This window comes from Lontra canadensis, unplaced genomic scaffold (assembly GCF_010015895.1).
Source record: "Lontra canadensis isolate GAN:19392208 unplaced genomic scaffold, GSC_riverotter_1.0 scaffold5, whole genome shotgun sequence".
NCBI lineage: Eukaryota > Metazoa > Chordata > Mammalia > Carnivora > Mustelidae > Lontra > Lontra canadensis.
In genome coordinates, this window is record NW_022630999.1 from 27,634,925 (window position 1) to 27,646,718 (window position 11,794).

Consider the following 11,794-nt stretch of genomic DNA (forward strand, 5'->3'; position numbering starts at 1 on the left):
CCCTAGTCCAGAACAAAGGCAAAGACAGAAAAAAAGTACAGAAACAACCCCTCCCCACACAAAACTTGTATTCAGTGCCCAAGGCCAAGACCTTTGTTTTGTGTATTCCTTTAAGAGTTGGCGAGTGGGCGGGGAGCGTACTGAACGCGCCCGCCCTCTTTCTGGGGCATCGGCTGAGCGTGGCCAATCAACGGGCGAGGCCTTGGCAGCGGAAGCCGGAAGTGGAGATTGGGGGCCGGCCCGGACCTAGGGAGGCGGGCCGGGGGCGACGCAGCTGCGGCCCGTGGCGATTCTGGGCTGGAGGAAGTGGCGGTCGCTGCGGCGGCGGCGCGAAGACGGCGGGCATGGTGGGGCGGGAGAACGAGCTCTCCATCCACTTTGTTCCCGGGAGCTGCCGGCTGGTGGAGGTGAGGGAGTCGGCCCGGGGGTCTCGTAGGAATCGGGAATGCAGAGGGGGACGAGCCAGGTCGCGGGGGCTCGAGTGATTTACCCTGCGCATCCTGCAGAAATCCCAGCTCCTGACTCTGAGTCGCCCCAGCACCTCCTTCCTAGCGCTGGTTGGAGAGGGCGGCGCCACCGAGTTTGTTTACCTCCGTGCACACCCGTCGGTGTTTGCTCTTCCAGTCCTGCGGCAGGAAGCGAGTGGGTTTGGTTTCACTCTGGTGTTTTCGGTCTTCCCTCTCGGAAACGAAGAGGGGCTTTCAGAGCTCTTTCGGTTTTGTTTTATCTCTCTGAATTTCTTTTTCATTCTTTGTTCGTATCTCTCGATCTTACCAGTTCTTATCTGGGAACGAAGGGGAAAGTGGTTTTTTTAAAAATAGCGGATTTGGAGATGACAAATTACTGAAATCTTAGTGCAAGGCACTATGTATACACTTTACATGCATCATTTAATCGTCATAACAGTGAGATACTGTTTTTGCTCCATTTTACAGAGGAGAAAATTGAGGTTTACAGGATGAGCTTGCGGCCAAGTTCATTCAGTAAGCTTGGAGCCGGGATTCAGATACAAATCTCTTTCACTTTCTCAGGCTTTGAACCACTATGGAGGTTACATAAAGGAAGATTGTTACTGTGGGAGAACTATCCCAGACGTCTTCCGTCTTCATGCTTTCTTGTGTTTCATTTCTGGGCCTCCCAGCATTCAGTCCACAGAATGTATCTAGCAATGGCGAAAAGAAGAATGTTAATGCCTAGACCGATATGTCTTACGGAAATAAGAGATGTGGGAGATGGCTGTTTTTGTTACTGCAGAATTTTTATGCTTCCAAGAGTATATTTAGTGTTTCTAATCAGTTTGGTGTTTGGGACTATGAAAACTTATGTATTGTTCCTATGTGCCCCCCAAAGTACTGAATGCATAATGTTACATATTGTTTACATACGTATGCGTGTGTGTGTGTGTTTGTGTGTCTGTGTAAAGCTTAATGTTTCACAGTAGGAGTTCAGTAGATTAATGAAAATAGGTTTTCATGATTTCACTAAAAATGATACGCCCTAAATCTTATTTTTTTTTAAGGATTCTTTTAATTTTAAAATAATCTGCACCCATAGTGGGGCTCACACTCACAGTCCTGAGATAAGAGTGTAAAGCTGTACAGACTGAGCTGGCCAGGGGCCTCCACCCTAAATCTTGACCCGTATTTTCTGCTCTCTCAAAACATACAGAATTAAAATTCACTTGTGAGAATGAGGACTGCCTTACTGCTTACATTGGAGAAGGTGACTATGGTGGTACCTGTTAAGACTGTCTTGAAGGGTAGAAATAGGGTGACAGTAGCAGTTAGACCAGTGTCACCTAGATAGTTATGGAATCTTGAGTTTCTTAGTGTCCGTAATGTCTACTCAGAGATCTGCCTCCAGGGGAATGTTGTATGAGAGGATCAGTTAAAGAAAGGAAGAGGAAACTGCCATATCTAAGAGGTTCTAAAAAGAGCAAAATTTAAGAAGATCTCTATTTAAATATTAAATGTTACTGATGTCTCATTTTTTTTCTGGGACATTTTTTAGAAGTTAATGCTATTTCCACTTTAGTGTACTAAAGTGGAAATCACTGTCCCAGAGTAGTGTTTGACCATTTTGAAAGAGCCATTTGTATCATTACCTATAGTTTGGTGTCATTTGATTAGGTAGCATAATGAAACTTGTACCTCTACATTTATTTATATGTATTTAATTTTTCAGGAATTCTTTGGGTGACTATAAATCTGTTCACTTGTAGTTCCATACTTCTAAGAGTTTATGTAGTTAGAGGCAAATACATTCAGAGTAACTTAAAGTGATACTTCATACTGTACATATAAGTTAAGTTTTCAGGCAGACAGCATTTTCAACTCTTTGTTGTTGTTTGGATTAACTACAGTTTCTTCATTCTGAGTTCTTTGAAGTGCATGGATATTCCTGAGTTTTGCAAGACTAAAGTATTTTATGGAGTAACAGTCCTAATTAATTTTTTAGAGGAATATTTGTCCTTTTCTTTTAAAAACAAAAATAAAGGGACACCTGGGTGGCTCAGTCGATTAAGCCGCTGCCTTCTGTTCAGGTCATGATCCTGGGGTTCTGGGAGGGAGTCCCACACCGGGCTCCTTGTGCAGCAGGGAACCTGCTTCTCTCTCTGCCTCTGCCTGCCACTCTGCCTGCTTGTGATCTCTCTCTGACAAATAAATAAATAAAATCTTTAAAACAAACAAAAAAAACCCCTAAAAACAGTGTGCTTTTAAAAAGCTTGAGGTGGATTTCTGTTTATATATAGAAAGTAAAAAATAAATATTTTTGTTTGGCGTCTTTTAATTTCAGAGTGAGGCATATTTTATTTGCCAACCACCAAATGACAGAAATCTTGTCTTGGCTCCTGTTGTGTGACAGAAGGTGCTCATTGAGTCTCTAGAGAGAACTCTGTGAAAAGAGGAAAAATTACTTAAATAAATGAGGCTCCTTTCACTCTTCAGTCCCCTCTGTGTTGTGTAATATGGAAAATGTTAGAATTATAAAACTGTAAAGCTGGAAGAGCCTTAGTCATCTTATATTCACATTCCTCTTTTTACTAATGAGGAATTTGATCAATAGAGATTTCAGTAACTTCTCAGTACCACATTTCATGGCAGTATAGTTAAAATTTAATCATTATGAAATCAAATAGAAGGTCAAAGGATTAAGACAAAACTCAGTATGTATTTGGCTGGACCATAGAAGCTAGAAACAAGTCTGGGCCCAACCTTTTCCATTTACTATGGGTAAAGACTTTGACGTTTCAGGGCTTCAGATTTCTCAGTTTGGAAATAGTATTTGCCCCGCATGTTTAATAAGGCTATTCTTATGATCAGAAGTTACGATGTTAGGCTTACATAATACTGGATGGTTTTCAGATATAAGATTGTGCAGTATCATTTCCGTTTTAAGAAATGCTTGCACTTCAGATCTCTGCTTTTTTTAATAAAGAAAATTCTGGAGCATTGACATCTGTTCACTGGTTACTGTGGACTGTTTCCTCTTTTCTTCTAGGGACCTTACAAATTACCCCAGGCTTTAAGGACATAAGATTGTATTTTTTTCCATGCAACCACATTCTGTTTTAAAGTTAAGTGTATTAAAATCCCTAAGAGCCTTGCTGTCCTTGTAATTTAATGCTGTATTTCATCAAGTCTAAAATGTACTTGATTATCTGGGCTCTGATTTTAAGATGCACTAAAAAGCAAAAGACACTGCCAGAGTATGACACAGTAAGAAGATGCATCTGTTTCATTCATTTAACAGGGATGTTAAAGTGAAGAAAAAGTGTGCTTTACGCAATCAGTGAAGTACGCAGAGATTGGAATCCACTGTTCAGTAACCTTTGTGTAATACATATACTTGTTCTTTGACTTTACTCTTGTTTTCCTTTTATGGGAGAAGAGGGAAGGAAAGGTAGATCTGGAAAGGTAGATGACATTTTTTGGCTTCTTTGAATAAGATAAATGTTTCTTTAGAAGAACCTTGGACTTTTTCTGGAGTTCAAGATTACACTTCTCAAAGGGCAGTTCCCAAGTCACCATCTTCAGCACATTCCTGGGAACTTGTTAGAAATACAGATTATCAGGACTTATCCCAGATATACTAAATCTGAAAGCCTCCTGCTTGATTCTTATACATAATGAACCCTAAGAACCACCAAGAACTGTAACATACGCCTTTGCTTCTTTAATGTGAAGTAATAAAAAGTGAGAAACTCAGAAGAAACCAAATCATAGCTCTTTTATATTTTCTCAGGGATCTTTATGGTATTTATCCTGTGTAAATGGTTTTCTGATTGTATCTACTAGACTTGGCATGTTCTCTCTTCTTTACAAATCAGTCTTTGTAGGGCTGTTTTCTTGCCAAAATTCAAAGAAAATATTTTGCTGGCTGAAATCCTTGTTTTCATAGATCAGTTGGCTTGGGGCCAGGTTTTACCACGGAGAGCCTAGATGATTTTTCCTTCAATTTTTAAAATGTTTGGAATGGTTGAACTAAGGAAAAAATATCTTTAAGAGTTTACCATTATGTGGGCTCCTTTTTTTTTTTTTTTTTTAAGATTTTATTTATTTATTTGACAGAGATCACAAGTAGGCAGAGAGGCAGGCAGAGAGAGAGGAGGAAGCAGGCTCCCTGCTGAGCAGAGAGCCTGATGCGGGGCTCGATCCCAGAATCCTGAGATCATGACCTGAGCCGAAGGCAGAGGCTTAACCTACTGAGCCACCCAGGTGCCCCTGAAATAGTCTCTTTACATATCCTTCTTTTCCAGTAGATTATGAAATCCTTGCTCCTTGCACAGTGGTTAGTATACAGGCAACAAACTAAATGAATAGTTAACATTTTGTTGTTGTTGTTGTTGTTTAAGATTGGATTTATTTGAGAGAGAGAGAGAGAGCGAGCACAAATAGGCAGAGGGGCAGGCAGAGAGAAAGAGGGAGAGCAGACTCCCTACTGAACAGGGAGCCCAAGATGGGTCTCAGTCCCAGGACCCTAAGATCATGACCTGAGCTGAAGGCAGAGGCTTAACCCACTGAGGCACCCAGGCGCCCAGTAGTTAACATTCTTTAAATGGTTGATATAAGAGATTTGAATTTATCTATTTAATTTGAAATTGGTATTCTTTTACCATAAATTAATTATTTAGGTCATATTAATTGTATAAATGTTAGCTCTTTTCTCCCATCCAAATTAGAGAATAAAGCTTATTTTGATGGAAAAATAATAGTTGTTGACATTGAGTTTATTTGGTTTTGCCTAGGGATTACTAAATTGCTCTTTCCTTTTCAGGGCCTACACTTATTTATTTATTTATTTATTTATCTGTCTGTCTGTCTATCTCTTAAAGATTTATTTATTTATTTGAGAGAGAGAGATCACAAGTAGGCAGAGCAGCAGGTCGAGAGAGCGGGGAAAGCAGGCTCCCTGCTGAGCAGAGAGCCCGATGCAGGGCTGGATCCCAGGACCCTGAGATCATGACCTGAACTGAAGGCAGAGGCTTAATCCACTGAACCACCTAGGCACCCCACCTACATTTATTTTAAGGAAGTTTGAAATTTGGAAAAGAGAAGCATGACAAAACTATTATAGCAATTCTAAAAAAAAATTAAAAAAATTATAGCGATTATTTACTTGAAGGAATGTTGATTTAGCAAACTTTTTTTATGAATTGAGTTACTATTGGAAGGCTGTAGCTCCCCTGTTTTATTCCTTTTGGGTTAAAATACATCAGTGGGGTGCTTGGGTGTCTCAGTGGGTTAAAGCCTCTGCTTTCGGCTCAGGTCATGATCCCAGGGTCCTGGGATCGAGCCCCACATCGGGCTCTCTGCTCAGCAGGGAGCCTGCTTTCCTTCCTCTCTCTCTGCCTGCCTCTCCACCTACTTGTGATCTCTGTCTGTCAAATAAATTTTTAAAAAAAATTAAAAAAAAATACATCAATGTTTACCTTCCAGCCCCATGTCATAGTACACTGTGCAGCAGAGAGAAGGCCAGATGTTGTGGAAAATCAGCCAGATGCTGCTTCTCAGCTTAATGTGAATGCTTCTGGGAATTTAGCAAAGGAAGCAGGTAATGAATGATGACTTTATAAAATCTTTGCAAAATATTAAATAATTGCTGAGTTTATAAAAGTCAAAGGTTTCTAAATCGCATAGAAGAGATTTGTTTATATATGATGAATAAGCTATTATAAATGCCAGTGCAGAGTGATGTTATGTAATAATTTGATAGATTATTTTATTTCTTTTATGTCTGTCTGTCTTTTTTAGCTTTAATTGGAGCGTTTCTAATCTACATTAGTTCAGATTATGTATTTGATGGAACAAATCCACCTTATAGAGAGGAAGACGTACCAAGTCCCCTAAATCTGTATGGCAAAACGAAATTAGAAGGAGAAAAGGCTGTCCTAGAGAACAATTTAGGTAAGACAAATATCTTTAGTTCCTGATAGTTTTGATTGTTTTGAGGATTCCTTTTATGATATTGAGAAACACACACACACGTATGTATATATATACATATATATATATATGGTATGCTATATATAAGACATACAAAATTTTGAAAAAATTAGCATAAGTCATTGGAGGAAAAATTGGAGAATGTAGTTAATAAAAATGAAAAATAAGAATTTTAGAAATCATGATGAATTTATGAATCCTTGCAGACTTTTTCCAGTATTAGTATATACATGAATGTCATTGTATAGGGGCACCTGGCTGGCTTAGTAAGTAGAATATGTAATTCTTGATGATCTTGGGGTCGTGAGTTCAATCCCCATATTGGGCGTAGAGCTTAGATTTTAAAAAATGTTACTGTATAAAGGACAGGAATCTTATAAATATTTGTAATATACTTTCAAAAAACAGGTCTGTATCATTTCTCCTAGATTGAGGTATTTGTTATTTTTTGTACAATTTTTAAATTTATTTAATTCTTTTTTTTAAGATCTGGAGAGACAAGAGGGTTGGGGGGAGGGGCAGGTGGAGAAGGAGAGAGAGAATCTCAAGCAGGCTTCATACCCAGTGTGGAGCCCAGGGCAGGGCTTGATCTTACAACACTGAGATCATGACCTGAGCCAAAATCAGGAGTCAGATGCTTAACTGACTGAGCCACCAAGGTGCCCCAGGTTTTGAATTTCTGTTTGTATAGCTCTTCTTTTCCCCTATATGTGTTTGTGTATATACACACACATATATGTGCTGAATATAAAAAGTAATACCCTTATTGGAAAAAAAAATAAATCAAAATTGTAAAGGGTAGAAGTTCTTTTATAATCTTGCCTCTGAGAAGCACCAAATGTGGTTAGGTATGAAAGCATTTTTTGTGAATTTTCAAAAAACGGAGGATTTCGTTTTATAATCTGGTCCCTTGAATATTTGTCTTTCACTACATATTGAGTCATCTCTGGATTATCTTTTCCTATCAGTGGCTGCATAGTATACTTGATTTAATGATTCCTTGCACTGCCTTAGACTGTACAGTCTTTGAGAAGCATCCTGTAGTGTAGATTCCATGCTTATGGCATTTAGATTTCTAGGTGGGGTTTTTTTTCCCCCTTTGGTATTATAAATTATCCTGCAGGAATCATCCTTGAATACATATCTATACGTGGTTATCCAGTATGTTAATTTAGTTAAAAAGTTGTTAATTTTCAGTTAAAGTGTTCATTATCCAAAGCCTGTTGTAACTGCTCAGGAGGGGCCTACATAAAATCTGAAAGCTCATAATTCCTTAATCAGTGGTTCTAGGAATAATGTGGTGAAACACTCACATAACTTTTATATAGATTCACCACTTGTTAATGTGTCGTGGTTGTATGTGTGTGTGTTTTTCACTGAACTTGTTGGGAATTAGTTTAAATTCACCCCAAAATATTTCACCATGCTGTTTATCTTTTTTAAAAGATTGATTGATTGATTGATTGATTGATTTTGGGGTGGGGGGGAGCAAAGGGAGAGAATCTTTAGGTATATTTCCCACTGAACACAGAGCTGTATGTGGGGCTCAGTCTCACAACCCTGAGATCATGACCTGAACCGAAACCAAGGGTCAGACACTAAACTGACTAGGCCTCCCAGGCACCCCTATGCTATTTATCTTCTAAGAAGAATGTTCTTTACATAATTACAGTGTAGTTATCACACTCAAGAAATTTAACATTAATATGGTGTTATACTATAATATATCATCTATGTAGGAATTTTCCCACTTGTCCCAATAATGTCCTTCATTGCATTTTATTTATTTATTAAAGATTTTTATTTATTTATTTGACAGACAGAGATCACAAGTAGGCAGAGAAGCAGGCAGAGAGAGGGGAGGAAGCAGGCTCCTTGCTGAGCAGAGAGCCCGATGCGGGGCTCGATCTCAGGACCCTGGGATCATGACCTGAGCCGAAGGCAGAGGCTTTAACCCACTGAGCCACCCAGGCGCCCCGCATTTTATTTCTTAATCTAGGATCCAGTCAAGGATCACTCATTGCATTTAGTTGTCATATCAGTTTAATTTGTTCATTATTATGACTGTTAAAAATAATATATAAAAATACCCCAAATGACAGAGACCTTTGAAAATACTCCGTATAATATTTGTTAAATGGGCGTTATTATAGGTGAACTATGTCATTTTGGCATATTGCAAGTTTTCTACAACAGTATTTTTTTTAATTTTTATTTTTTTTATTTGTGAGAGCGTGGGTATGCAAGCACAAGCAGGGGGAACAACAGAAAGTGAGGGAGAAGGAGGTTCTCTGCTAAGCAGGGACCCTGACGTTGTGGGGCTCCATCCCAGGATCCTGGGATCATAACCTGAGCTGAAGGCAAATGCTTAACCCAGTGAGCCACCCAGGCATCCCCCTGTGGCAGTATTATTTAAGTCTACATACTTTCATTTAATATCAAGATTTAAGAACCAGTCAGCTTTAAAAAATTACCTGTTTTTATTAATTCCTAGGAGCTGCTGTTTTGAGAATTCCTGTTCTGTATGGAGAAGTTGAAAAACTTGAAGAAAGTGCTGTGACTGTTATGTTTGATAAAGTGCAGTTCAGTAACAAGTCAGCTAACATGGACCACTGGCAGCAGAGGTTCCCTACACATGTCAAAGATGTAGCTACTGTATGTCGCCAGTTAGCAGAAAAGAGAATGCTGGTGAGAATCTTTGGAAGGAGGAGTTCTTAACTGCCATCAACAAATGAAAGTCAAAGTGTTTTTGTTTCCTTTATTATTATACATAATAATATATATCTTTATAATAATATAAATAAATAACTGCAAGGTTTTTTTTTTAAGATTTTATTTACTTATTTGACAGACAGAGATCACAAGTAGGCAGAGAGAGAGGAGGAAGCAGGCTCCCTGCTGAGCAGAGAGCCCAATGTGGGGCTCGATCCCAGGACCCTGGGATCATGACCTGAGCCGAAGGCAGAGGCTTAACCCACTGAGCCACCCAGGTGCCCCAATAACTACAAGGTTTTATGTAAAACTTTTTTCAAACTACAGGGCGACCAAATGAAAGTAGTTTGCAGATAGTAGGCTATATTTGTGAATAGTAAAAATATTATGCTCTTGTGTTTGAATTTTTTCCTCATATACTATGGACTCTGTCTCTGACTAGAATATTAATAGAAAGGTGAGAGTGATTGATTTTAGGATGTTAATAATAGTTTGTAGTTTTTTAACATATAAAAATGTATATTTTAAATATGTACTATGGAACTATTTAAGGATATCATGCCTAATTAGCTCATACTGCAAAATGGTTCTGTTACATTTTGATTTAGCTGAGGATAATTAGAAATACTCATTAAATTGGCCTGTGTTTCTGTAAAAATCTGTAATCATTCTTAGGATTCCCACTAAATAAAATTTGGAGCCATTTATATTTTTATTTAAAAAAAAAATTCTTAAGCCTAAATTCTAGAAATTGTTTCTCATGCTTAGCTGGGTATATTTATAGGAATTTGATTTTAGATATCTCCTGGGGAGCATTCCAGAAAGGAGGGATGCATTTTAATTCCTGCACTTTTAAATTAGTTTTTTTGTCCAATCTGTTATTCCACTCAACTCAAAAAGTTGAAACTGTTTTGAATTTTTATGTCGTTATTAGGATCCATCAATTAAGGGAACCTTTCACTGGTCTGGCAATGAACAGATGACTAAGTATGAAATGGCATGTGCAATTGCAGATGCCTTCAACCTTCCCAGCAGTCACTTAAGACCTGTAAGTACATGGTGTTTTAAACCTCACTTGTTGAAAGCCCAGATCTGTCACTATATTTGGTTTTTTTTTGTTTGTTTGTTTTGGGTTTTTTTGTATTACTGATAAAACTTTTCATTTTGCTTTAGAAATACTGGGTAACTTCATTTTTTGGTACTAATTAAAGTGAACTTGTAAGTTGGTGGTTTATATTGTTACTTATCTCTAAATTACCCTGTATAAGGAAGCCCATGAGTATTGGTGAAGTTTATAGGAAAAGTCTTATCTTGATTATTTGTATTTTTCCAGGGATCAGATCAGATGTGCAGTTAAGGGCAAAGTGAAATAGAGACTATAAAACTGCAACATAGATGTATTTATTTTTAATTTTTTTGTTTTTATTTTTCTTTAAAGATAACTGACAGTCCCGTCTTAGGAGCACAACGTCCAAGAAATGCTCAGCTTGACTGCACCAAATTAGAGACCTTGGGCATTGGCCAGAGAACACCATTTAGAATTGGAATCAAAGAATCACTCTGGCCTTTCCTCATTGACAAGAGATGGAGGCAAACGGTCTTTCATTAGTGTATGTGCGTTTTGTTTTTTTTTTTAATTGAGAAGTATAGTATGTGGCACTTTTTAAAGAAAAAAGGAAATAATTTTGTATGAGTGCTCTTTAATTGTGACTCATGATCTTTCAGGTAAATGATGCTCTTGCACTAGTGAAATCGTCTAAAGAAACTAAGGGCAATGATGCCTCAGTTGAAGTAATGATTTTTCTTTTTATCATTTTGTTCTGGCTTAACTTTGTTTGAGTATAGTAAATTATGATTCTTAAATATTTACGAGCCAGGATGAGACAGATCTACTGTAGACTTTCTTTAGGATGAAATGCATTATTCATTCCTATAACCTCTACATTTTCAGGACTTTTGCAACTGTTGACCTTTTTTATGTTTTAAAGTGAGTTAAGTAGTACAAAAATCATTGGTGTTCATTATTTGCATCGCTTGAGCTCTGATCAAAATGTTTGAAGAAAGAAACTTTATTTTTGCAACTTACATGCAGTTTTTAAGCTTGAGATATTTCAACATGTTATGTATATTGGAACTCCTGTAGCCTGATGCCTCCTGCTTTTGTAGCAGTGTATGGTGAGCAATTGACAGAGTGTGTGTGTATGTGTATGTATTTTTTTAATATGTGTAAAACTGTCCTTTTCACTCCATGTCACTAAGTGATATTTCATATCTGTGGTTATACTAATAATGATGGGCCTTGTAAGTCTTTTGGCCATTCAAGAGTAATAAATATGTACTGTTGGCATGGTAACGCTTAGTTTTCTTTTATTTACTTAACTCACTTTCTTTTATTTACTTAACTCACTGTTATTTGTTGCTTTAATTTTTAAAAATTACATTCTTATGTAACATCTGATGCATATAAGAAAATACAGTTGATATCTATTGAGATATAAATAATAAAATGGACCCTGGTGAACTCTGCTTGAGACCTAGAATGTTAGAGATACTGTATCTACTTGTGCCATCTGATTGTTTTTTAAAAATAACTATGTAATCTTGCCACATGTTTACGTAGGATGTTCCTTCTGAAG

The 11,794-nt window shown here is 37.6% G+C and overlaps 1 protein-coding gene across 1 annotated transcript; it reads left to right on the plus strand.

The window, feature by feature from the left end:
- Positions 1–253: 253 nt before the first annotated feature.
- Positions 254–11,511, plus strand: MAT2B (methionine adenosyltransferase 2B). Its single transcript, XM_032851989.1, has 8 exons — positions 254–483; positions 553–642; positions 936–983; positions 5,917–6,054; positions 6,255–6,407; positions 8,941–9,134; positions 10,093–10,206; positions 10,597–11,511. Exons 1-8 carry the CDS (start codon positions 345–347, stop codon positions 10,765–10,767), a joined length of 1,047 nt encoding a protein of 348 aa, XP_032707880.1. The 5' UTR covers positions 254–344; the 3' UTR covers positions 10,768–11,511.
- The last annotated feature ends 283 nt before the right edge of the window (positions 11,512–11,794 follow it).